The sequence below is a fragment of the Micropterus dolomieu genome, linkage group LG12 (genome assembly GCF_021292245.1).
Source record: "Micropterus dolomieu isolate WLL.071019.BEF.003 ecotype Adirondacks linkage group LG12, ASM2129224v1, whole genome shotgun sequence".
NCBI lineage: Eukaryota > Metazoa > Chordata > Actinopteri > Centrarchiformes > Centrarchidae > Micropterus > Micropterus dolomieu.
Window position 1 is genome coordinate 15,081,984 of NC_060161.1, and position 27,521 is coordinate 15,109,504.

Here is a 27,521-nt window from a genome sequence, read left to right on the forward strand (position 1 = left end):
GTAATAATATATAATTTACAGTCACAGGGGCCATGTTACTGCAGAACATTTACTGGTGATACTTTGAGTACACTGTGCAGGAAATAATTCTGTAATTTTGGTTGAGTAGGATTTTGAACACAGGACATTTTCTTGTAATGGAGTATTTTTACATTGTTGAACTGGCACTTTTACTTAAGTAAAGTATCTGAATACTCCATCAATCACATCATACTATATAAACTGGCCATGTACATGTTCACTCTCCTCACAGGCCACCACACTTTCAACATTGCATGCTAACATCTTACTGACAGCCCTCTCCGGAGGTCTGTGTCTGTCTGGCACCAAGCCCAAAGTCCCAAATATCCCTGACAGGTGAATATAAGTCCACTTAGCTGGTGCATTGGTGTATATGCACACTAGTTTGCATATGTACTGTATTATTTCACCTGGTGACACACTAAGTTTGTGCACAATAGTGCTTTTGTGTGACAGTGACTGCATGGCTGCTGTATGTGTGTTGTGTATTTTATTATGCAAGCGCATGTGTATGTTTATGTTACTGTGTGTGTTGGTGTTTCTGTGCTTACTCGACTGTAAGTTTCAGACATGCTCACTGAATAATTCAGGTTTTTATGTCTTGTTGCCATGGCTGTCTGCAAAGTTGCTGCTTGGGCCGGTACGACACACACACACACACACACACACACACACACTGATATGAGCATGTTGACAGACGTGAACACCCCCATGCATGCTCCAAAGGAGGCAGACATTATGAATTCGCTCTGCCTCTCTTTACCTCCCCCTTCACTTCACACTCCTATTATTATTAAAACTCTTGTTATTAACCAGCCTAGCCAGGGTGTGGGGTTCCCTGCTGTTTTAACACAATGGGCAGACTGTGAAAAATTTGACTGGTTTCCTGTTAATGGAACACCTCCAGTGTTCTTATCAATTCACTGAAATTCAGTGGGGCTTTATTGGCATGGGAAACAGACGTTTACATTGCCAGAGCAAGTGTGAAATAAAAACGTACATAGACAGAAGTCTCTTTTCTCTGGTGTAGCCTCGAGATGAAACTTAAAATTCCAAAACCAAATCCAAACTACTGTATGAAATCCAGCTGCTTTCCACCAACGGTAGGCATACAATGTGTAATCTTAGAAGAGGTGGAAAAAATCACAAACATGGAATAAAAAAGACCTTTTTCTGTAGGCCTTTATTGTGAAATACTGACACATCCTTTCACAAGTGTGAAATGTAGGTGTGAAATTTGGCCCGCATACATTTAACACTTTCCAGAGAAGACATTTTAACTGTTGTGAAATAGTTACATGAGCATTCAAATTCCAACTTTTTGAAGCAGTTAGGCCCCTGGCAATTTTTGTAAATACTGTGCATGGGCAAAGTGCTGCAAACCTAGTAGGTCTTTAGAATAGCTATAATGGGTTGCCTCGAGCAGGCAAATGGTGAACACAATAATGAATAATAGGCCATTTAAAAAGTCAAAAAGTTAGTAGTCAAAGGTTGGGCTATTGAATAGGTGCCTATTCAATGGCAGTATTTTAAAGTGGGGTGAGAACACACAGACAAAATGCCTTTATTTCAGGTTCATGTTTGATGATGCTAGCAGAAGAGCTTTTCCTCCTGCCAAGAGGGTTGTGTTAAAATGAGAAGAACAGTGGGTTCCAGGGGGGTCACATGTGAACGTTACAGGAAATGGGGGGTGGGGAGGTGTAGGAGAAGAAGCAGATAAAACAAGGGGGACTGAACTGGTCATCAAAGTTGGAAAAAAAACCCATTTGATCTTCTTTCTTTTTTTCCCCAGTTACGTCGGATGCGCTCGGGTCCAGCCTGAGAGCGCGCACGCACCTCTCGTGGGGACTGAGGGAAAGAGAGAGAGAGACGTGTGATTTCTCTTTGTAGTGAATGAAGAGTTGAGGCCGGCTCCGTTACTGCTGCCGTCTCTTTTTATATAAGCAGAGTTTGCATGCTGTAAATAGCAAATTAAGCCGGTTTACACTTTACGTTTCACCATACCCGTCGGCACCTTTTGTTTTGTGGAAGCGACCGGCCACTGCCAATGTCCCTTTGAGCGATTTTGGACAACAAAAGCATCAGGTCCAGCGTTGTTTTTTCTTCGGGGGATTTCAAGTCACACGTTTATCAGTCGGGGTTTCTCAGTGCGGAAAAGCGAACAGCCGCACGTCCACATACCGCTTCACCTCCTCTCCGTCGCCCCTTTCACACTTCCACACCTCCGGGGGCGATTTTTAGTTCTTCTGCTGCTCCCCAACTCGAGCGACCATGGCTGCTGTAACAAGCCCGGAGACGAGCCCTCAACCCCGGGTGTATTTTCAGACGCCGGCCGGCACCACGGAGGAACCGGAGACACCCGTTCGGAAGCAGGGACGCGTGACCGTCAAATACGACCGTAAGGAGCTGAGGAAGAGACTGAACCTGGAGGAGTGGATTATCGACCAGCTAACGGACCTCTACGACTGTGAGGTAAAGACCCTAACAATAACCGGCCTCGAAACCGATCGAACTTATCGATCAGGCGGCTCTGCTAAGTAATAGGGCTCTACGGTAGGCTACAGCCCCGTAAGGCAGTTTGTCAGCTCTCGTGCTTGTCTGTCTGTCAAGCCCTAAAAAAAAACTGTTGATAAAGAAACGTTAAGAGGCCCTTTGTCGCTGCTTTTGGCCTAGCCTCGCTTGTTCTACAGCACATATGTATCCGGGCCATATGCAAGTAGATGAGGTAATGAAAACGGGGAATTGAAGTGTGAACACAACAAGAAACAAAGAAATCATGTCCGGCATTTAAACCAGATAGACGCCTCGTGGTTAAACTTCAGATCCCACCCCACCCACTGGTAGGCTAAATGTAGCTGATGCACCTTTATGGCCTTATCATGAAATAAGCAGCCTCCGCTCTGTGTTCTGATTGGCTGAAGCTGTTTTAAAGCACACCTGTGAATTACTTTACTATAATGGCTGACTGGAAATTACTACATATATCATATTTTTGTCATGTATTGTTTAGTTTCTGTTTGAGAGCTGATTTTAAGTGGAAAAATAAGTTTGGAGCATCAGTTTTAAATAGTAACAATTCAACATAGAAGTCAAGAGGAAAAACAGGGATGGGGCGTGTGGTTGGGACTCTTGGGACCCTTGTTGCAAGCCCACTCCATCATTTCTTGTCTCTTTTTAAGTAAAGTTAAAGTAGGTTGTGGTGAGGGAGAAGTTTTCATCAAGACAAATGAGGTGATACTGACGGGTCTGTGTGGGGGGTCCAGTAATGCATTTTGTCAGGGTTGCCCTTAAAATGAACCCCCCTGGCTGTAATAATGACTGCGCATAAGCATTAGTGAAAGCTAACTTTAGATTCCTTCTGCACGATCACACATCAAACCCTTGGTCATGACACATGGAGAGCCATGCAGTTATAATGTAACCTGTGGCGGCAGCTGTGGTGTAGCTGCTGGCGTCAGTAGTTGGTAAGCTCATGTCAGCGCTACTGAGCTGGCATTGACCCACATTCTATTCCTAGCGTGAGGAGTACAACGACTTAACAGGTTTGGAGAATTCCTAGTAGGCTAAAAGAGGGAAAAGGCAGGTTGCTGGAAGCAAAATCACACACATTTACACCAGGTTAGGTTGGTCTGTAAAAGATAAACAGTTAGATTGTTTTGTTGTTAGAGAGTAAAACAAAAAAGCATGGGTTTTCACTCCTTGCGCTGACTTCCCGAGCACTTTCCTGCAACTTCCCATTCCTTTTCTCACAGCTTTCTACTTATTTTAAGCCTCCACTGGCGCGCGCAGACACACAAAGGGATGGGCTCAGTGTTGTAATAATGATGGAGTAGTTGTCTTATTACAACAACAGAGACTCTTTAGGAGGTCTGGCTGTCTCCAGATTTACACCTGGGAGTCCTAAATCCAGTCTACCAGTGACCAACTGTAACTAATTGTAATCAGATATTATCTCAAGCCACAGTTAAACAAGAGTTTAAATGTGCTCAAGGAATGTTGAAATTGCATACTTCTCTTATCATCTGGTGTGAAAACCAGATTGCTCTCTATTTAGCATTTGTGTTTGTATCCTCCTTTCCCTGAGATTTTAATAGCACTTACAGGGATATCCCGCGAGATGAGGATAATAATAAAGTAGCAGGGATACTACAGAGACACATGCCAGCAGAGCTGATTAAATGGCCTGGAGAGGATTTTAAAATCAATGCGCTTTAATTGTCTGCCTATGATGGATTAATATGCCATGCATTAAAAATCTTGCAGAGTAACAGAAGTATGAGTAAAACAGTTCAGGAGAAAATCTAGCACGACTTTTCACCAGATGACAATCAAAGTGTTTTTGAAAATACAAATCTTTTCAGAATCTGTTTGGGATAAGAAGGATCTTATATTTAATTCATTTTGAGCCCCAGGACCCCAGTGATTGAAGGCAGACAGCGTACACTTTCAAGGATAAATATTGCTCTTTCTCAGTTTAGATTGATTTGTTCATTGAGTAATCACTTCAGTCTTCCAGTCATGAAGGCTTTAATACACTGCGACTGTTAGTCTGCTTTTCAACTGAGCAAACAGGGTCACCAAGAGTCCAAAAAGCCTCACAAAGAGGTGTGGCAATGACACCGAGGCTTGGATCGTCGTGATTTATTATTGCCATGTCACAGGTATATCAAATTATACTCATGTAAATGGGATATAATTGATTAATTTCACATTTTTGGACACCCTTTTCTCATGCATCGCTAGCAGAGATGCCCAGTTATTTTATCTTTCATCCAGAGAGGTTTCCCCCCTTTACGTTGTCCTGATCCGGTCTCTGCCTAGACTGTTAGACAACAAAGAGATTCATTTACAGCCGGTTCACTGATGGAGACACATTGGGCTCATTTAGACTGAGAAATGTGGAGCACGTGCTGCTGAACAGTAAAACTGGAGAGGCAGCTTGAGCCGGTCAGGGAGCAGAGAGGGTATTGGGAGAACCCTGTTCACTGACAAAACGATATGGAGCACGTGGCCTGGGATTTCACTTGTTTTTTGTTGTTTTTTTCCCTTTCACCTTGGTAAATCCTTCACGTTTCCCTTCCTTTCTTGTTGTCTGTCTTTTTGTTCTGACTCATGTCATAATCCATATCTAAATTTTCCACTCTTCATTATCTCCTGTTATTTCTCTCCTTTCTTGGATGCATATTTCTACTATTAATAAAACCGCATGGAGTTTGTTCAAGAGGGAATTCATAATGAGCTTTTTCCCCCCATTCATATAATCCCTTTAAACATGCTACAAGCAGTCAACTAGTCATTTCTGGCAGCTAGCTTGTCAGATTTTCATCCAGCCACTTAGTCAGCCCATCAGTCAGAGATGCCGTGGGTTATAGCGAGAAGCCGAGCCTTAGTAATATTCCATGGCAACAGAGCTTGTTAAATGTTTATGTTGGTTAACCGTGCATTGGGGAAATAAAACGTTGCGTCCATTTAGCAAAAGATGGACACAATCAATTCTTTTACTTTGCTATTTCTTAAAGACATATATACACACAAACAAGATATACGCAGTTCAATAGGACTGGATAAAAAGTATTGGATAAAAGGTTGAAATATCTAGCTTTTGCAACTTGAAGTACGAATACAAGCTTAACCAAAGTAACCTAAACACTGATAGTGTAATTATAGTGTCATGTGAAGGGGTTACTTGAGTTCATGTGAGAGGGCTGTGGGGGTACATCTGAAAATAAAACAGGTGGGCTTGCATTGCAATAAGCCTCTAAATCCCACAATTCCCGCCATTTCACAGTTTATATCCTAAACCCAACTGTAAACTGTTTTAGTTTAAAAAAAAAACATAAACACTAAACTGGTAGGAAATGTTCGGATTTAAAGGGGTTATTGGGCACAAAACAAAATCAGGGAGTGTTCCTCCGAGGATAAATTGTGTACACTTTCTCTGTAGTTATTAAGCTTCCTCTCTATTGCTGGCTTTGTATATAAGGTGCTTAGTGAGTTTGAACTGACTTGTGGGGAAAAGGAAAGTGGGGGTTACACTCATCGAGTCCACATCTCCACTGATCAAATTTCCATCCAGCCATGGTATCATTTCCATGGCAACTGTGCTGTTAAATGTTTATTCGTCGGTAGAGACTTATTTTCTCTCCATTTGCTGTTTTCTGCTCACCGAAGCTGACCAGTAGCTACACAGTTAACAGTGGAGCAAGTGGGCGGACCGATCCCCAAACTCCAGGGTCCTACGTGGCCACACACACACACAGATACACATACACACATAAACACACACACGCATAAACACAGATGGGGATACGAGTGAGAACAGAGGCAGGATTCGTGAGCAGGAATGCAATAAACGGGGGAAGAGAAGGGAAACAAACTAGAGGGGATGGCATGAGGAAAAAGTAGTAGGAGTAGGCAGGGATGTCAGAGAAGGAGAAAGTGTGTTTGTAACATGTGTCCGCTGCTATTACTCGCTATACGTACTTACGTGGTGTGTGTATAGCAAATCATATAAGGGCAGTGACTAAAGTTCCCTTGTTTATCTGCTGTATCAGTCGATCAGGCACTGAAAACAGTCCAGTGACTTTTGAATAAATGAACAAAATTACTTTTTTCTCATACAAATGCATATTAATGAACAGGAGGAGGAGGTTAGTAAATGGATTATTCCTTAGCTTTGTTGCCTCAATTTCACCCAGAGTCTGTTTTGGTTTGCTGTGGTCTCAAGCAACAGACAAATAAAGAAGTGATGGTTACAGCCAGGTCAGTTAAAGCACAACATGCGTCCTGGTGTTGTATGTCTGTGCAAATAAGTGTGTGTAAGGGGAAGCCTAACTGTTGGAACAGCTGTAATTCATAGCTACCAGTCATGGATTAAGCCTCCTTTAATGGCTTCACACTGTAAAGCAACACATGCACAAAAGGAGAGTGCAATATTTGCTTAAACCTTAAACTTCAAGGTCTGAATACCAATCAGTATTACCCTGTTTCACTCAGTGAGTGTAAGAGGGTGACTACAAAGAGTGGTTGTTACACTGCGGGAGTGAAAGACTCCAGTGTGTCTTTGTAAACACCCCCCCCCCCCCCCCCCACACACACACACACACACACACACACACACACACACACACACACACACACACAGAGACACATTCGCACACGTACATGGACACACACACAGGGTGTTAATAGGTCACATGTGGTTCCACATGTTTAACACACAGTTCTTTTTCTTGTTTGATTGGCGGTGAGTCAGTATGTACCGTAGCCTGACCCACTGACTGACTATGTGAGCTTTTTTAAGAGACTCAGTGAGTAAAATCAACCAAGTTAAGCTAAGTGTGTGTTTTGGTCAGTGTGCGAGTAAGATCGGAAGGAAGTAAAAGATGCCAAGCAAGAGATGAAGAAAGAGAGGGATGTAGAGAGAGTGAGAGAGAGAAAGAGAGAGAGAGGGAGAATGAGGGATGTGAGTCAGTCAGGGGAATGTTAATGTATGTTGTTACAGGAAGTGTGTGAGGCGGAAAAAAGGAGAGATAAACACATTCGGTACAAAGAAAAAATGGACACTATTAACATACCACTTTCCCCCAAAAGCACAACGTACAATAAATGCACATGCCTGTTGATTCACACAAACACACACTCACGTGTCTGTCTTGGTTTTACCAATTTTGGCTTGCATAACTACATTTGCGACTGTCTTTGTGTAATATACAGTATAGGGTTTCTTTATTATGAAGGGACACCATTTTGGCTGTCAGTTACTTGTAAAAGGGACTGTGTGTGTTAAAAGTGGGATTTAGGTTTGAGGATATGGATAAGAGATAAAAGAATGTACTACACCACGTTTGCGGGGGGACAGGTCTGTTGGTAATTTTATCCTTTCAGCTGAAGAAAGCCAGGATATCAGAATCTACCCTTGTGGGTCATTTGTTTCAGTGTTTTATTGATCCTTTTAGTTTGCTTACATTTTAAGAATGCATCAGATCATGTTATTAATCTATTTCTAATAATGTATTCTAATATGTAAGCATGCATGACTGGGAAGCCAGGTATGCATTGTGAATATCTGTAGGTATATGACTTAAAGGTACCCTGTGGAGTTTTTGACCACTAGCGGCGCTATGGAGCAATGTTTTTTAAGTGCGGGTCCCTGTTTTGTTCGCACATGCATGATTTGATTTGATTTTTGAGCAATGCTTGCTTCAAATGTATGTGCAGGCTACGCTGGCTGACAAATGACAGCATACCCTGTACATACTGTACTTATTACTCACTGTCTGACACCTTTCCACCATGTTAAACCCTGCAGTGTTATGTTGCAGTGCTAGCTAAGCCTGATGGCCTTTCCGTTGCATCACCCCGTCACACAGGTTAGGCTGCCTGCCGAGTGTAAATGATTAACAAAGTCATTGGACCTTTTTAATGATCACAAGTCAAGTGGAGCACATTGGGAGTTTGATTACAAAACTTGTTTAATGTCTGTTATCCAGCCTTTCTTCCTGCTGAATAGTTGTGTATATTGTGTGCGCACATTTAATTGGCATCCAGTAAATACTCAAGCTGTTAATATCTTCTGTTCCCATAAACATGATGACTGTGATGTGTTAAAATACCCCTTTACCTCCTTGCTAATTATTTTGAATGCTCTACAATGCATCATACAGTTTGTTTCAGACAAGCGCTTGCGCTCACCATAGTGCTATTTGCTGCCCTTTTTTTTTTTTTTAAATGACTGCATTTTAAGCCCGCACATATGCTTTTGATAGCTGTTTTGTGAGAGCTCTAGCACACTTGAGGAGACTTTAAAATGTGGATATAATAGTGATGTAGTTTGGTACACAGGCCAGTGTTGTTATATTTGACTCCAGGGTGTTGTTGCGGTGCTTTAAAATGAGAAATGAAGTGAGGTTTTGGTGATTTTGTGTTTATCGCTCTCCATGTTGAATCCATATTAAAACAATGAAACGGACAAAGCCATTCTCCCAATATTTTACTGTGGCGACTAAGACTGTTCAGAGCTGTGGAGCCGTGTTAGCATTGACAGTGACTTCCTGACCTGTTGTCATTCTCAAGCCACTGATAGTTTGCCAGGTGAGAGCACCGGTGCCATGTTGGCTTGATGAATCCTCCATGATGTCATCACTGTGTGAAACCTAATATAAACTTTCATGGTATAACAACAGTCAGCTGTGGTCAAAATGGCTTTGGGAATAAACGGATGGATGAAAGATGGACGGACAGATGGACGGACAGCTGGCAGGCAGACGGACAAATAGGCGAGGATACACAAACTATTGTAATTATGTAGTTTGATATTCATGTTGTTCATCTACTTCAGTAGTGAATCACAAATAGACACATAACTGTTTCCTTCTAAATTTTTTTATATGTTAATCTCTACTTTGAGACCCAAGTTTGAGCAGGAAGGAACAACTGACCATATTTGGGCAGACTCTTAGTGACAGAAATGATTACAAGTTACTGATTCATCAGGAACGGAGTCAGTCTCTCCCTCATTCTTTCTCTCTCTCATAGTGTTGGGATTAAGGATATTGAATGAACAAAGTAACGCAAATGTTCTATTATAATAATATAATGTTATATTATAAAATCTGACGTGGATGCTACCAAAAATTAAGAGAAAAATAAGGGTAAGCAGTGGTCATCTTGAGTTCACAGCTGTTAGAATGGATTCCAGCGGATGACAAGTATTACAGGCAGAAAAAAGTTACCCAGATGTACATTGAAGCACCCTTTCCCGCCACTGTTCAGGCCTACAGTGCATGTGTGTTTTCTGTTCAGAAAGATTTTGGGTGGATTATCACTTTAATCTGCTTACAGTTTCTGTAAAGGCCATCAAAACTTGGTGATCCTGGACAAACCTCAGAGGAGAGGAAATAAGCTGTGAGGCAGCTAAAAGAAACAGTTAGTGAAACATATACACGAATGATCCTAATGGGACAGACAGAACCACTGTGTGCAAAATCTGTTATACATCTTGAACAGAAATTTAACTTTCCGCGGCTTTTTAATGTCACACATTAACGCTGACAAGCAGATTGTCATCATCATCTGAGCTCAATAAAGATTCAAGTCAAGAAAAACAAGTAAAATAGCTCACATGCTTTCATTTTTCAATTTTACTCTTTTCATATTTCATTTTTAACATGTTTTAAAGGTCAGATAATGCTCTTGCTCAGCCAGGACAAAAGTAATACATGTAGTTACCAACACAAAGCCTATAGAATAACAAATGAAGCAAATTGAAAGAATATAAATGGATGAATGAACAGAAGGAAAAATGAGGGCGACACTTAGAAAAAGTTGACCTTCTTGTTAGGTTTACTGTTTTGGACCAAGTCTGTCTGTTTTGTTTCTGTGTGATGGTCTGCTGGAATCTCCCACACTGTGTGTTTTGGGTTTTATCCTGTAAGTGATTTGACTGAAAATGGAGTTGAACCAAAGCATTAACTCATTAGATTACCCAATGTGTTGCCAGCGTTCAAGAAGTCAGAGGTTGTGTTGATGATTGATCTGCATTAAAGATTTATAATGTTCTCTAATCCCTTTTAAAATCCAAAACGGATTACATCTAAATATGGCAGAATAAATTAAAAGGTTCCATAAATAAACCTGGACGCTGCTGTGGCAAAGTGGGTGAAAATTATGATGAAAATGTAAAAATATTTCTAAATGAAACCTGAATGACCTTGAAGGATTGTCAAACTACACTTCTGCCTAAAATCGGCAGAATAAAAGGTCCAAGTCATTAAATGAATGGCCTGGCAAAGGATCAAATGAATGTGGGGTCCTTTGGTTGTGTTAGTAGTACTCGCCAAGAGTGACATAATGATAATCTGCTATAATCCTTGTTTGTATGCATTCTTATTTTAATCTGCACGTAATCTCTTCTTTCAGTACAATTGTAGTGGGAATGACTCTTATGGCTTGTAGTGGAGATGTGTGTGTGCGTGTGTGTGGTGCCTTTTTCTGTATGTATTCATTCCTGAGTTTTGTTTTTAATGTTTGCTTTTTTCCTCTCATGGTAATTAGCAATTGATGGAAGAAAAAGAAGAAATCAATTTGTTAGAACACTTCAGGCTACTTTTTCCAATGATCCCAAGGAGCGTGCGCACATGCACACACGTCGATATCAGTCTGCGTGTGATTTCCCCTCCTCCTCAGATCTGTCCTCTGTTCTCTGCTGCACAAATGACAGACTCGAGAGGAGATGGAGAGTGGAGGTGGAGGGCAAAAGTGGGCACTTGAGATGCTGTGTGGTTCACATATTTCAGATGGATGCATTGGAGGCATTTTGTAATTAGAGTGGGCTGAAGAGATAGATGGTGTTTGTGTGTGTGTATTTTTATGCAAATTTAAAAGCAAATGTTAAACGTTAACAGCCAAAGGTTGTTTGCACACCTCTGTTGCTCCCCAACTGCTAGTTTTGGTTGTCTGACATACTCAGTATGTTATGTTTGCTGTATTTGCCTAGCTGGCTAAAACATATTGAGTTAGGTTTAATTTAATTATAACATTACAAGACTTGCTGAAATGGTCCTAGGTATTTCTCCAGTTTTGATCCATCTTTGGTGCTAACCACTGTGCTGTTTCTGCACTGCACTAATTTAGAAGGTTCAATGGAGGGGAAAAAAGCCTCCTTACTTCTGTTATTCTGTATTAAACAGTAGCAAATAGACAATGATTAGCTTTAAATTTTACTTTACAGTTGGGTGAAAACACTAAATGTAACTGGGCATCAGCAGTAACAAACTGCAGCCCTCGTGTAATAGAAAGTGTGATACAGCAGCAGAGCTCCAGCCCTGGCAGCACCACGCGGTTACCAGTACAAGTCTTCCCTACTGCTGGTTGTGACCCCGAGGGACCAGCCGAGTGTTTTCCCCCCCGAAAGAGGGGCAGCAGCACGGACGTGTCCAGTCAACACACAGAAACCACAGAACCGTTCAGTCAGGCCAAACAAGCTGATGTGTGAATCATTCAACCGTACCGCAGGCAGCTATGACTATGGGCAGCTTTTTTTCTAGGGGGAGGGGAGGGGGGGGTGACGTTCCAACTCTCTAAATAGACTTTTAGCAATGTGTGTTTGTGTGCTCTGAGTGCAACTGGGCCAATCCATGTCTACTGGTAGCTTTAGGTTTATATATATATATATATATATATATATATATATATATTTCTATTGTCACTAAATGACTGTGTAAGAACTGCCAAAACTACAGTGGTTGCATCCTAATTATAATGATGAACGTTTCCTGGCAGCATGTGAAGATACGTTGTGTGTGCCTGGAGCCTGTTTGGTTTGGCTTTCTCCTGCATTAAGTCTGAAGCAACCCACACAGCTCTTGGACACAATAGCATGCCCACATCTCTACCACCAGACTCCAGAGGCTCTGGTTCCTTTCACTTGACGTGACAGAGCCATTTGTATTTTATATGTAGTGAGATAGCAGAAAGGCTGACAGGACTGTGGTCTCTGGTAGCATGAGCTATAAGTGTTGTTTCAAGATGGGGTTTTTAATAGAAGAAACACATTTAGGAGCTACGTGTGTCTGTACAGCCTGTAGAGATGCAATAACAAGTTGATTACTGTTTGTAACATTTTCCTTCATCAGGGGGAATCCAGATAATCTTAGACCTGACTGCAAACTCCTTTGCAAGGTGTGAGGGGCTAAAGAAAATATGGCTGATAAACAGAACAATTATATTTTCCATTCTCTGTCCGGGATGCCTCAGAACTGTTTTTTGCCTGTGGCTCTTTCTCTCTGTTTTTCATATGATTCAAAACAGGACATCACATTGTTCCTGGGAGGAAGTACATCCAACTGATTATACGTGCAATAGAGATGAATATCAACCACACACATACACACAAACAAAAGGTGCACAATAAAACACACACAAGATGTTACATACGCACTCCAGACTGGAATAAGTACATTGTATTGATTATGGCTTGTTGTGGTTTATGGTTGTGGGGGGGGGGCAACAGCAGCCAATCACCACTTAGATTAATTGCAGACACACACACTAGTATCGCCAATGTCGCTCTATCAACTCTGTGTGAGTGTGTCTAACAAACACACACATTCTCTCAAACATACACTCAGCCAGCCGCTTCCCACAGATATCGTCCGAGCTCCCCTCCCCCGCTATCTCCCGGGGTCACGTGCCTAGACAGGAAGTAGCTGGGTGCTCTGGTGTTTTAACTCCTTCACCTCATAAGAAAAGAACAGAGTAGAGACCTTAGAAAAAAAGCCTTCGTTTCTGAGCTGGTTACGTGTGGAAGAAAATGAGGTGTCTGAGGGGGAAGCTGACAATGTCTGTTACTGAAGCTGCAGATTCCTGATAAGCGATCATGTGAGACAGACGGAGGCAGAAAGAAGATGGAAAAAAAGCAGCAGGCGATGACTGACACAGTGCATCCCTAATCCCTATGCCCTTGTTGACCCCTCTGTAACTCCCCCTCTCTTACATTCTCTCTCTCGTAAGTGGTATCATGCCCTCAGCATTACAGACCCATCAAGGATGATTTATATGAGAGCAGCGCAGAGTGGTAATGCCAACCAGATAGGAAGGACATCAAAGGAGACATAAAGATGAAGAGACAGGGTGGAGAGCATGACAGGAAGCAGGTTCAAGCCCAGTATTTTTCCACTAGAGTGAGTGTGTGTGTGTGTGTGTGTGTGTGTTTTAATCAGCTGACAGATCAGTCACAAGGGTGTTATAAATTACAACCTCGAGGTGGCTTGCAAGCAGCTTTTCAGCTTTAAAGATAAAATAAATTTTAAATAAATTAAATAAAATTTTTTGTTGTTTTTACAAAAGGGTTCTGGTAACTTTTGTGGTGTACTCGGTCATCTTATGAAGTAAAGTGTTTCAATGCTGGCGTGTCCATGAGCATTAACATTAACACAAGCATTACCCGCCGGCATAGCCTCCATAATGCAGGAATTCACAGATTCATAGTTCTCCAGGAAACAAATTTTGAGGGAAGGAACAATTACAAGTGAATCACAAAATGCCTTTGAGTTGTTGTTAGTCCCATGTTTGGTGTTGGCCCAACTCCAGTGTTATTGCAAATCCTTTCTGGCTCAACCAATCAGGGTTTATTTAATGAACAGGCCTGCACATGCACACGACTTGTGACTTTGGAAGGTGTGCTTATCGGCTCATCTGTGTGAGCTGTAGTTACCTTTTTAAAACCCATTCTCTGCCTCCTTTAGTCAAATATAATTATGTGAATCTTTGCAGAAGCATGTTTCGTTCTTACGCCAGTTTTCTGAACTTGAGCAATGCAGGAATATATGATTTTGAAACAAGACCATACTTATCACATTAGAGTGCGATTGCTTTAGAAAGCATTACCAGAGTAATTGTCAGCTGTTGTGATAATCCCTTTTCTCATTTGTCCATCTCCTTTTTTTTACCTTGATGTTGTCAGACCTGGTCAACATCCAAGTGTTTCATCACAATGTTCTGTTCTTTCAACTGAGTTTTTTCATTGGCCTTTAGCCACTTTAGCTTCTGTTTTGCCCTCTTATCTTGCGTGCCTCACCCTGTCCTGCAGCACACCTCAGTGGGTGGTTTGATGCTCTCTCTGCCTGGGATGCACCAATAATCCCCTTTCACAATATGAATACTGAAGCTGAGCTTCAAGTATTGACAAAGCGCTGGATCAATTTGGACCATTAGACAGAGATGATTATAGCACAATACAGTTTTCTCCATTTAAGATGTTCAACATCCTTTTTGAGTGCAAATTGACAGAAAATCCAACCAGGTGCTTTGTTTCCAGACTTTGTTCTCTTAGCTCTTAACCAATTGATTCAAACTAATTGAAACTAATTGTCACAACAGCACCTTTCTGCTGCTGTTAGTGATCTGGGACTGTTGACAATAGTTGTGTGGACACTACGTTCTCAGAGCTGGGAGAACAGAAACACAGGTCAAACAGTGCTCACATTCATGGGTGTAAATTTCATCTCACAGTAGGGGGGACAATGAACATAAAATTTCATGAGAGCAATTTTTGAGGGGGACACAAATAATACAGCCAAAATTGTACTTGTAGGCCTATAGGATATGTGTACACAGAGAGAAGTCTTACTACTATTTTTCTGTCCAACAACACAAAGCAATAGTTGTTTAAATATGACTTACATAGTAATTTAGGTTTCTTCTGGGATAGAGGATGTCTCTTATATACACACTCACACACTCACTCACTCACTCACTCACTCACTCACTCACTCATAATATTTTACGGAAGCAAGCCAACTGCTGCCACTTACGATCAGAATGCGCAAAACCCAACACAACAGTGGATCTACGGTGTCAGCCTAGTATCGGTTCACACACAGGATTATCGCTGTAGTAAGAGATGCACAGATTACAGTTTTCCTGGCTGATTCCAGTTACTGATTTTTGGTCTGACCTGCCAATTCTAATTTTGGCCGATTCCGATTTTATTTATTTCTAAGATCTATAACTGACAGCATCCACAAACATTTTTGTAACTATTTATTGGAAAAATCTATTTTTATTAGGATCCCCATCAGCACCAGTATAAATGTTAGCTATTCTCACTGGTGTCCATTCAATTGTATGGTCATAATCATAACACTGATTATAAAATAACACACATTTTCACTGAAAGGAGCTGAAAATAAATTGCACACCATTTTAATTCTACCTAATTCTCCAATTTATTTTTATGTTTAATAACAAACTACGGTAATCTGCTCACCTTGTTTTTCCCCTCAGACACACAAGCACACACCTACACCTGTCTGTCTCTCTCGGTCTGCTCTGACTTTATTTGTCAGCAGTTTTATTTAAAAGAACTCACGTTTGGTTTTTCACAGCAGCAGATGATCCGCGTGTGGAGGAGGCTTGTTGTTAATTAACGATAGAGACCACCGTGGTCTGAGTGACATCGTCACCAACAGCTGTGTTCACTGTTGCTTTACCTGGTCCCTGCTTTACAATATCCACCGCATCTCTTTCTGTGTGTTTCTCTGCAGATGTAGTGAACGTTGTGTTGTCTTCACTTTCGTGAATAACTTCCACACACCTAGGACGCGTTTTAGCCTGTGTGTGTGGCTGTGACATGAGGTTACTGTCTGTGCAGACACGAAACACGGCGCAGCGCAGCCTGTTTGTAACGTTCAATGTGACCGGCAGAAAATTGGATATTTGACACTACTTGGCCCCGGTCACTAGTCGGAGCCGAGTAAGCGAAAATAAACAGCCTATTTCAGTCCCCAGCTGATCAATCTGCTCATCTCTAGCTGTAGAAGATGAGTTCCAGTCCGATAAGCTGTTAAACAAGCTACCAAATTAGCTAGGTAATGTTATAATAACAGAGTGGGCTCATGGAAAAATAATTGTTTAGCCTACCTATCATAACTTTTTGTCATGATTAATTTATTAATGACTCACCATCATCTGTATTAAAGACAAAAGAATCAGTTTATCCAATGTTTAAAGTGCATAAAAGAGCCCTGCCAGGCTGCTTAACATTACTGGAGCTTCTCAACTACTGATGGATTTGAACTGGTTTTCTGCCACCGGACTCCTGTAAGGGGGAAAGCAGGCAGTGGACCAAACCACTGAGGCAAGAAAAGGGGGGACTCAAAATGTTTCTAAAGTTAAAAAGCACTTTAATTGCCCTGTTTGCATTTGTATTGTTTTACTATTTACACAATAGTTTTAAGTATATATCATTATATTATTTGGTGGTTTTTAAGGGGGGGGACATGTCCCCCTTGTCCCCCCCGTGATTTCCGCCTATGCTCACAATTGCCTGCAGAGTTGCTGAGCATGTGTGTGTCTGTAACTTGTCTTTGTCACTGTTCACACATATTTGGTACCTGTGTCTCTGTGCCAAGTCAACCAGCCTAGGGTAATAGTTTCAATGGAGCATAAACACACACTCACTTACCCACTCTATAATACACATACAAACACTTTATTGCTCGGACTGACCTCAACACAGGGAGTCCTTGTGTAGATAGTTGGCGTAAACATGTCAAAGTTTTCATGTAACACGTAGATCACAACCTCCCCTCTAAGTTTGCGTAACAGAGAGCAGAACAGAGCGAGTAAATGATGTATAAAGTAGCCCGGGTTATTCAATCAAAACAAGCACACACATTCGGAAACTGGAGTGAATGGCGACAGTGCTTAGTGCCACGCGGCCTACTTTTCCTACTACTTCTTCTTCCTCCTTCCTGCTTGCTCCAACCATCACTTCCCTCTGTCCCCCCCTCCTCTTTCCCCCTGCACAGTACCCAGCCAAAACATTGTTTTTGTCTTTGCAGCAAACGGGCAAGCGGCCATCCTGAAGTCTGACTATTTTTATCCTAGTCTGTTATTGAGGCCCTAGGAAAGCAAAAGTGGCCATTTATTATCCATCATCCAGCTTTTTAGTGAACCCCTGTATATCTGTATAATTTGTTTTTTACATTTGAATGACTTTCGCCCGTGTGGTCTCTCTCTCTGGCTGTATAGCTAACACACATATTCACACAAACAGTTTACATAGTCCCTCTCACAGGAATCAGCTATGTAGTGGACAACATGCTGTGTAATCCTTGTAGGTGGCCTCTGTGGCCTACTTACACATCAAGCTTCCCTCGCTGATAAGGAGTTTGCTTATATCCACCTTATTACACTCAACGTGTTGTCATTTCCATTAGCCATATGTCTTTATGCGGTGATACTTACATCCTATCAGCATCTGTCTGATAGGATTTTACGCTCACATCCCGTTTTTTTACTTTTTATATCTGCGTAGTTCATCTTTCAGTGTGTGTGTAGCCTGTAACTGCTTTGTGTGTGTCTCAGCTGTTCATAGCCACAGTTAATCACAGTTGCAAGTTTTAATCAGGTTTGAGGTAAGTTAGAGTGCTGTGAAGTGTAGTCAGTGTAAAATAAAGACACATGATGAGTCTAGTCTCTGACCAAGCCTCCCTGGAGGAACCATGATTTTTTTGTTTCATTGCTCTCTCTCATCACTTCCCTTTTTTTTTTTTGAGATATTCAGGCAATATAGGCGATAGGCGTGTTGCGATACGGAAGCACTGACCTACTTGTGCAGCTCGTATTTTTCTGGTGAGGGAGCTGTATCTGGCATTTGATCTGTCCAAGCCGCTACACAGCCCTACTGTGAGAGGAATAGTACTTTGTCCTACACACACACACACACACACACACACTCATACTGTCACATCTCATTCTGCAGGCAGCCTCCAGACAGACGGCGTGTTTCGTCTGTTGCTCTCTCCCTGTCACAGCCTCATTGTGTTGGTGTGTGAATCATATTTGCAAGCGTGTCAGAAATAGTATAATTAAATGTAAAGACTACATTAAAATAGGTCTTTGTGCCAGTTTACAGTATCGGCTGCTGATGCTGGTGGTTCAGACTGAGTACATTTTAAGATGTGTAATTAAAATGTTTGCACTGTAACCTACAGGTGACAAAATAGCAGCTTTCTTATTTACATGTAACATCAACAGAGCCACGGCGAGTGGGGTTGATGTGACGTGAGGTGAAACATTGATATCTGCAGGGAAAACTCTCACTGTTAATAGCAGGGTGACATATACACAACATTAAATGAGTGTATTTTAATTAATTGGATTAACTTTTTGCATCTTTTCTGTCACAAAATGTTGCATTTGTAATTGATTGAGCTCATTAAGCGCCTTTATTGGATTACTGGATTTAGTTTTTCAAGTAAAAGGTGACAAGGTGTGTATATTTTTATGTCCAGTTATTATCTCATTGAGTCATTAAAGGTTTAATACTCAAATAGTCAAATATTATTCTGAGCTGCGTGAATAGAGTAAAAGCATCTGCACTGTCACAAAGCCTGTTGGCAATCAAAGAGACTTAGCATAATTAATAAACCTAGTGTGGACACGCGATCTGAAACTTCTATCTGACATCATTATCAGGTAAAGTAAGTCCACTGGTGTATCTATTGTAACCACAGTCACCACTACTTTTGTCCAAGCTGACATTCGATAGGAACAATGACTGAGTATTTCCAAGGAGGTGACTGGTCAGCAATCAAGAGCAGGTTAGTCACGCAGCGTAGGTTACGATGGTGGTCGGCCTCAGTTAAAGAAGGCGAGCCAGCTTTGTGATACTAGAAAACCAGAGTTAAGCTCAAAGACAGCTGGCTAACCCACTAATCTCACTTCATGATACAGGCCCCAAATCTCCCCACTAGCTAAACATCTCTGCAGCCAAAGTGAAGATCAGCCATCAAAACAACAACAGCAGCGAATATCTTTTGACATAGTGGTGTTTTATTCCACCAGTACAGTTTCAGATATATATGGCATGGAGCATTGAGTGTGTTCTGGAGGCTAACGTTGGAGCAACACTTTCCACTTCATGTTGGGTTTCCCTCCCCAGCTGTATCTATTACTTACACATGTATCACTGTAAATTGCACACTGAGTTCTTTAATGTGTCAAATACCCAAACTGCAGATGTTGTTTTTGGATGTGCTGAATAGATTCCTGGTTCAGGATGAATCCAATTCGCCTTTCTTTACACTTTGCACTGCGCTGCTTCGTTTACAATCCTGAAGTATGTGCCAATATCTTGTAGCCACCTTTCAGTCCAGACCACATCTGCAGCCAACAGTAAAAACCCCTCCAGACTAGTTCAGTAAGTCAGTCTGGAGGATTGTTTTGGAAATCCTCCCTCGTGATTCCCTGCTTTCTTTGTGTCTCCTCTCTGAAGCCTGTCTTCCGGCCTTTTTCAACATCCCTCCCTCCCCTCTCGGTCTGCTCGACTCAGCTGCTCCCTCTTCTCAACATGCTCCTTAACCTCTTACCTTCCTTTCTCAGGGCGTTCTCTTCAGCCCCCCCCCCCCTCGCAGATTTAACAGTTTGTCTCTCAAATCATTATCAAGTAAGCTGTATGAAACGGAAGCCAGTGTGTGTCGCTTACACTTTTCAGGTAGAATTAACAATGCAGTGCAATTAACGCATTGCAGTTACCCCAGAGATGCAAAGCAGAATTAAAATGCTATGCAATGTAAAAAAAAAAAAAAAAGACAAAAAATGAATAGGTACAAAGTAGATTGTGGAAATCTTTTATCTTAAGATTTCTCCTCAGAATTGGGATTTGGAAGTTCAAGAAAACCCTTTCTTAATTTACCCACACGACTGAGCAGAGATAAAGAACTGAGTTTCAGTATTTGTTTTCTTTGTCTTCTCGTCTTCCTCACATTTTCTTTCTTAGCTTCCTTTAATGCATGTAATTGCTAATGGAGCCCACATGTTGTGTAGATCAGTCTTTGTGTCAGGCTTCACAGTGCGTGCGGCAAATGTCCTCAGTGTACGCATGTGTGCGTATACCTGTCTTTCAGAGCTTTAATTTTGAAATTCTGTAAGTATTCAAGCTTATTTGTGTGTGTCTGTGTCAGTATTTTTCACTTTTTTGTCTGCTTTTCTGCTGTGTGTGTGTCTGTGTGTGTGTGTGTGTGTGTGTGTGTGTGCTTTTGCTGACAGTAAGTCTGTTTGTCACTTCCAGTCTCTATCTCACACACACAGGCTGTCCTGCTCAAAATTAAATCCTTATACCCCACCCTCTACACACACACACACGTCATCCAGCTCAGACTTATTAATGCCCATTTTATAATTCTTTAATCCATGTGTGTAACAGAAAGGATGTGTTTGATGTTGAGGACTTCACTTGAAAATAAAATCTACCGTTCAGTAAACGTGACACATAAATGTGCACACACAGCATGCTGCGCCTGTCTGTCAGTGCATTTGTGTGTGTGTGTGAGATGGGGTAGGGGGCAATTGGGCAGGTGCAGAGACAGCTGGTGTGGGCAACTCTAACCGAGGGGGAGGACGAGAATGAGACAGAGATTCCTAGAGAATGACATGAATATAGGGTAGCAATTGAGCTGCAAAAGAGAGGGAAATGAGTGTTTTTATGCAAGTGTCTGTGTTGTTGCCAGTGGTGAACTGCTTTGGTGGCACACACTGAGCTTGTGTGTTTGAGTGAGACAGACGGAGAAACTGAGAAAGAGTGGGAGGCTATTAAACCGCATTTTATAGATCGAAAAAAAGTGAAATAAAGAATTGATTGGCTCACGGGAGAAGGAAAAAGGAAAGAGACAAAAACGAACTTACAACGAACTCAGTTTTCACTTTTATTTATTTGATAAGCCCAGCTAGAGGCAAGTGTGCTCTTAGGTCAGCTTATCAGTAGCAGACAATAATTGCTTTACTGAAATTAAAAGTGCATAAGTGTGCATTTTTCATTTATTGCAGCCATTTCTGTTTAAATATGAATTACAAGCTAATTTTGAGTGGGTAAACTTATTATCTGTCTTTCTGTGCAGTCAGATGAGAAGATCAGCACCACTCATACGTGTATGCTGAATATGAAGCCTCATCCAACAGCACGATAGCTTAGCTTAGCATAAAGACAGGGAAAGCGGGGAAACAGCTAGCCTGGCTCTGTTCGAAGATAACAAAATCCCCCTCCCAGCACTTCTAAAGCTCAGTAACACGGTGTATCCCGTTTGTTTAATAAGCACAAAAACCAAAGTGTAAAAATAACACGTTGCAACCGCAACAGTAGTGTTTTCAATTAGTCGATCGACAGAACAACTATTTTGATTATCGATTGAACATAAAAAGTAAAAAGCAATAGTAAAAAAGTTCAACAGTCGATCTTTTAAATGTGAGTATTTTCTGTTTTCTTTCTTTGTCTTTTATGATAGTAAACTGAATATCTTTTGGGTTTTTTGGACATTTGGTCTGACAAAAAAACAAATTTGAAGCTATCACCTCAGACTCCTGGAGCGTCACGGTGTGATTCTAAACTTACCTTAAAAAATTTTAAACCAAATCATTCATCTATTAATCGAGAATCAGCAGATTAATCAGTAATGACCATAATTGTTACTTGCTGCCCTGATGTGCTTGCAGTGTTGAAACACTGTCATCCCACCACTACTTTTTTTCCAGTATGTTCTTCAGAATCTTAAACTCTCAACCAAAGCAGCGTTTCGTTTTGTGAATACAGGTGGGTTTTGAAAAGTGAAGAGCTGAAGGGGACTTTATATAGAATAAGCATTTTCACAATCCTTTTGCATAATGGGCAAATAAAGTTTGAATTTAAAAAGGCAATTTGTTTTTCTGTTTTCCATCCTTGGAAAATATGATTTGAAAATATCCACCTACTGTTCTGTTCCTTTGTCTCTCCTCTCTTTTCTCTGCACATGTGGGGTAATGGGCGGGCACCGCCCTCTAGCGTTCAGACATGGACATTCATCATCACTGTACCACGTCATGCAGAGAGAATGCCTGTGCTGGTCTATTTGCAGACAACCACCTAACATTAACGCGTGGACTAAGAATAGAAAGGACAATTAGGATTTCTGTCCATGTGTCCATGAAGAGAGATTTACTAATGTGTGTGTGACAGTGAGCTGTCACCTTCAGACTCTCATTAACAGTGTTTGCTAACCAACTGTTTTACTTTTTTTGTGTAATTGTGTCTCTTAATCTCCTCCCTTCTTCTCTTGTTACATGTCTTCTAGGAGGAGGCCATCCCAGAGCTGGAGATAGATGTGGATGAGCTGCTGGATATGCCCAGTGACGTTGAGCGGGCAGCCAGGGTCAAGGTAGGATCCTAATATACACTTGTGTCGAAGCATGTAAGGACGCACAGATGCAGGAGACACAGTATATATTCAGACTGTCTGTTATTGCTTTACAGGACTTGCTGGTTGACTGTTATAAACCTACTGAGGTAAGTCTTTTCCTTCTTTCCTCCATTCCTTCCTCCCATCTTTCTACGCCCTGACACGTTAAGGTTTTCTGTAAGGTTTTCTTTGTTTCTGAATCCTGTGTTTTGTCCCTCCTGTTTCCCCGTAGGACTTTGTCTCAGAGCTGCTTGACAAGATCCGAGGGATGCAGAAGCTCTCCACGCCTCAGAAGAAATGATGGCGTCCCTCGTCCTCCCTTACATCCCCCCCTCCACCTCAGCCCTCACTTCTCGTCTTCCTACCACACTTTCTATCCTTTTATTTTGATGTCTGTTTTCTTCCATTGAGGATCTTCATGAAAAACTGAACCTCGTTTCCACTCATCGTTAGGCCCTCTGTCCTAAACTCCTTTCTTTTTATCTCTTTCTCTTCTCTTTTCTCGTTGCCTGGATCCAGTCCCATAAGTCACTTTTTATTTTTCATTTTGTTTGCCCTTCCCTTGTTTAGTTTTTTTTTAAAAAAATTCCTTCTTAAAAACTATCAGCAAAGAAGCAAAAGGAAAGGAAAGAACGCATAATAACCAGATTCATCACTCTCAATCCAGGCACTCTCCTTCCTTTTCATTTTCACCCCTGCTTCTCCTTCACCCTTTGTTTGGCTTTACTCCTCTACCTCACCCACCTCTTCTTGCTCCCACTTTCCCTCATACCACCCTCCATCTGTCCGAGGAGAAGAGGAGCTGAGATGAGTTGAGCCCCGTAATTAAAGAGATCGGAGCGGCCGAGAGTGGGAAGAGGACCAAGAGAAAGCGTCTGCAACAGCCAAGGAGAGAGTGGAAGGGTGAACAATGAAGGAGGAAGAAGCAGCCAATCAGCTTGAAGCAGGGCCTAATCAGTGCTTTTGTCTCTACCAATGAGATTCCTTGTTTTGTTTAAACTTGATCCAGCTACCAACCATGATTCTTTTTATATTTTCTAGTTTGTTTCTCAGTTTGAGGGCATGGAGATATTCACTTGACTTTAGTTTTTTTTTAATTTAAAACTTATTTGGGGGTCCGTACAATCTTTTCAGATGCATCCCCACCCCCCTTAATCAGAGGCATTTGCTACAGTGGTGCATTTAAAGACTGACTTTTTTTGTGCGTGTGTATCTGTTGAAAAATCTGCGCTATGTCATTTTGGGAAGAAAATCTGAACCTCTGACCACAAAGAATACATATGGTCTATCTTTAGTACGACAAAGAGGAAAATTTCATCCCTGGAAATAGTGGTTGAAGCTTAAAAAAGTCACTGGTTGGTTGGGGTGGTCAAACGGTCCAACTGATTTTAGAATAAAATTCCTCCCCTGAGGCCAGAGTAGACGGATGCTCTCCTACGTCGGGTGTGCTTGAATAGAATTCAAATTCATGAAAAAAAAGAGAGATGTTTTTCTATCTTTAAATGCGTGGTGCAGTCATAAAAGAGGCTCTTTAGAAGCCACTGCTGTCCAGCCTGCACATACTTATGTACGTCTGTGTGTTGCTAAATGCTACGTGTGTATGTTGCTACATAATGTACAGCAACTTTCATAATAGGAGTGTTTTTCTGGCCTGTATATTCTGCTGTTCTGTACGACAAATTAGATTTTTAGTATAGGACTGGTTCCTGTTTTGGGGTTTTAGAGTTAAATTTTTTTTTCTGGATGCATTTTGTCCCACACACACTGACAGTCCGACTGGGGGGACCCAGAACAAAGCTGCCTTGTTTTTTTTATCATCCCCCCTCTCTCTCTGTCTGTTTCTCACAGTCTCTTCCTTTTATCTTAGGAATGATTTAGTCCACCACATTGTTTGTGTTTGGCAGCCATCAGTTCGGAGCTGTCACATGTACATGGAAACTCTGAAAATGTCCTTGCTCCACATTGGTGTAGAAACTTTGTACTGTCCTCTGCCTGTCAGTAGACCCACCAATGGGATGTCTGAATGGGAGGGATGGAGGGAGGGAGGCCACTATTTTAAACTGACGCTGTCTAAATGCATTCACTCTCCTTTTTTTTTTTCTATCCTTTCTCTCATACACACACAGGCCACCCTTGGGGCGGAGGGAACGGAAACACAGCTGCCTCTCACACAGATGTGCACACACATACACACACACACATACACACCAAGCACTGGGAGAGAAAGGGAGAGAGAAAGGCCGGTCTGTAGCTGTCACAAGATCTGCGTGTTTCCCCCACTGCAGCTGCCAATCACCTCCAAGAATAAGCCATCTGTTTCTAAACCTGAGCCAATCAGATGAAAGACCTAAGCCCATCGGCCAATTGGAGACACAGTAACGTTTGCCGTGATGGCCAATTGTGAACACCTGCGGTGACAGCCGACCTCCACTGTCTGTTGCTTTCTCTCTCAACACACACACACACACACACACACACACACACACACACACACACACACACACACACACACACACACACACACACACACACACACACACACACACCGGCCCATTTTCATTTTGCTGCTCTGTCATTTCTCCCTGGCAACCCCTCTCTCCCCCTCCTCCCACCCACTTTCATCCTTCTGTCCACCATCCATCTATCCTTTCTTGAGTTTCCTTTCCTTTTTTAAAGAAAACAGATGTTGCCTTAGGTATTATTTATGTTACACAAACCAAATAAACGGGAGACATTCATTTTTAAAAAGGTAACGCAAACTGCTAAAAAGGTGTGTTACTGAGCAGAACTGCGGCAAAGGAGAATCTCTGCTCTTCAGTCGCTCCTTTTCTTCTTTTATTTTTGAAAAACAAAATGAGATTCTGTTGTTTTTTTAGAAGTGAGTGTTTAATACTTAGGCCTTGATACAGTGATTTTGTTTAGATAAAACAATGTTCTTTACATTTACCATTTGAATACTGGTCTGTTTTTATTGTGATCATGACACTTCTTGATGCCGGGCCTTGGATTAACATGTAGTTGAACATAAGTCCATTCAGATACATTTTGGTGCGATTGCTTTTGCCTTCCTGGTGAGGTTTCCAAATCAAGCTCGGTCTGCATTTTTGCGAGACATGAATGGTGGGATTGTACCAGGCAAGCTCAATCAGTAGCTGAATTTGAGTGGATTTTCATTTCTAAATCCAGGTTTGGATTATACCTTCTTAGACTGTTATTGAGAAGTCTTTTTTTATTGTTGGGGAAAAATTGCAAAAAAATATATATATAGTGATTATTATCATTGAGGCTAAATACAAGCGCTAAAACATGCGGACTAGAGGACTGGAGGTGTTTTTTGGACAATTATTAGATCAAACAAACAAACAAATGTAGCAATATCAACAACAGGTCTTGTTTTTGCCCAATTTTGTTACACTTTTATGCAACTTTAATAAAAACATGTAAAATGGACATCTTGTTTGTCTTATTATTGGGTGTGTCAGTTCTTTGCTTCAGAATACCTAGAGAGATTTATACATGATTATACAACGCTTGTGTTTAGTTCAACAAAGCATCCCTTTTAAAATTTGATATTTTGCAGTTTATTCACTTTTAACATTTTCTTTATAGACTATTTTTCATGGAAGACATTTTGACTTGTTTTAGCAGGTAAAGCACAGGTGTATTTAATAATAGGCTCGGTTCCTGTAAGTGTGTGTGTAAGCCATGAGAGGAAATGATATGCTGACATAATAAATGTTATTAGTTCTTCCTGTGGTTTTCCTGCAATGACATTACAAAATGTCTGCCACGAAAAAAGGCCTATTGTCCAAATTATATGAATTCCACCATTATCATTTGCATGGCTGTCTAGACATGTAACATTACTTTAGTGCCATCTTGTGGTTAATTGCAGTATAACGGCTTAATTTTTACCCTACTGTAAAGGAAGGGTGGCTCAGTCATATTCTGTTCTAATCGCAGGGTGATTAATGTAAACCCAGTCAGACTTTTGGTTAATAATGTATCTATCACAACACAGAGGCCTAGACCCAAAGTGTCTTTCAGAAATTAGAATTCAAGATTGCTTTATTGGCATGCTTGTAATTAAGTTCAATACTGCCAAAGGGTTGTATAAGGTTCACAATTTAAAAATAATTAAAAATGTAAGAAAGAAAAATACAACAAATGCTTTTCATATTGCCACGCCACACTGTACTACTTTATACAACTGCAGTACTATCCTACATATTATCACAGAGGCCTTGAATCAAAGTAGTATACATTATCGGCCTCAATATCAGGTAAGATGAGCCATTATATAGAAATAGATAAACGAAAATATTTTTTTAACTCGTTTTGCATTAAAGGTATATTGCTTTCTCACTTTTGTATTTCTTTTTCTTATAGCCTGTATTCGTTGTAGTTATTCTTGTGTGTATGTAATCTCACCTGAGTTGTCTAGCCCACCATCATTGCATTGTGTTATATTATATTTTATATTAAATAAAATAGTGTGAATGCCGAATGCTGAAGGCATTCACACTATTATAATATTCAACTATTTTTTTAACTTTTATACTTTTTAAGCTATTAAGCTTTTTAAGCATTTTTTTTATAATGTGAGTCAATGGAGAATCGTGTTTCAGCTGCTTCAGCTTTCAAAGCCTACTACTTCTGCATACTTTCAGCTATTTTTGTCATTTCAACTTTAAAATGTTGAGAAATCTTTAAGCTATTAAACTTGTATTCAACTTTTTGATATCTTTTATACTTTTTCCACTATCGCGATTTTAGTCTGGTAAA

The 27,521-nt window shown here is 41.0% G+C and overlaps 1 protein-coding gene and 1 long non-coding RNA gene across 2 annotated transcripts; one reads left to right on the plus strand and one right to left on the minus strand.

Moving 5' to 3' along the window:
- Nucleotides 1-1,535: 1,535 nt before the first annotated feature.
- LOC123980089 lies at nt 1,536-2,837 on the minus strand. Its single transcript, XR_006827371.1, has 2 exons — nt 2,036-2,837; nt 1,536-1,869 (listed from the first exon to the last, which is right to left on the minus strand). It is a non-coding gene; the product is annotated as an uncharacterized LOC123980089 (long non-coding RNA).
- ppp1r14bb (protein phosphatase 1, regulatory (inhibitor) subunit 14Bb) lies at nt 1,820-26,186 on the plus strand. The gene is made up of 4 exons (XM_046064302.1): nt 1,820-2,493; nt 22,632-22,715; nt 22,811-22,843; nt 22,969-26,186. Exons 1-4 carry the CDS (start codon nt 2,293-2,295, stop codon nt 23,035-23,037), a joined length of 387 nt encoding a protein of 128 aa, XP_045920258.1. The 5' UTR covers nt 1,820-2,292; the 3' UTR covers nt 23,038-26,186.
- The last annotated feature ends 1,335 nt before the right edge of the window (nt 26,187-27,521 follow it).

Bases quoted from the DNA above. Each gene is read 5' to 3' on its own strand.
- ppp1r14bb (XM_046064302.1), top strand. From the start codon at position 2,293: ATGGCTGCTGTAACAAGCCCGGAGACGAGCCCTCAACCCCGGGTGTAT. The intron at 2,494-22,631 runs GTAAAGACCCTA...CATGTCTTCTAG, and splicing joins CGGACCTCTACGACTGTGAG to GAGGAGGCCATCCCAGAGCT. The intron at 22,716-22,810 runs GTAGGATCCTAA...ATTGCTTTACAG, and splicing joins AGCGGGCAGCCAGGGTCAAG to GACTTGCTGGTTGACTGTTA.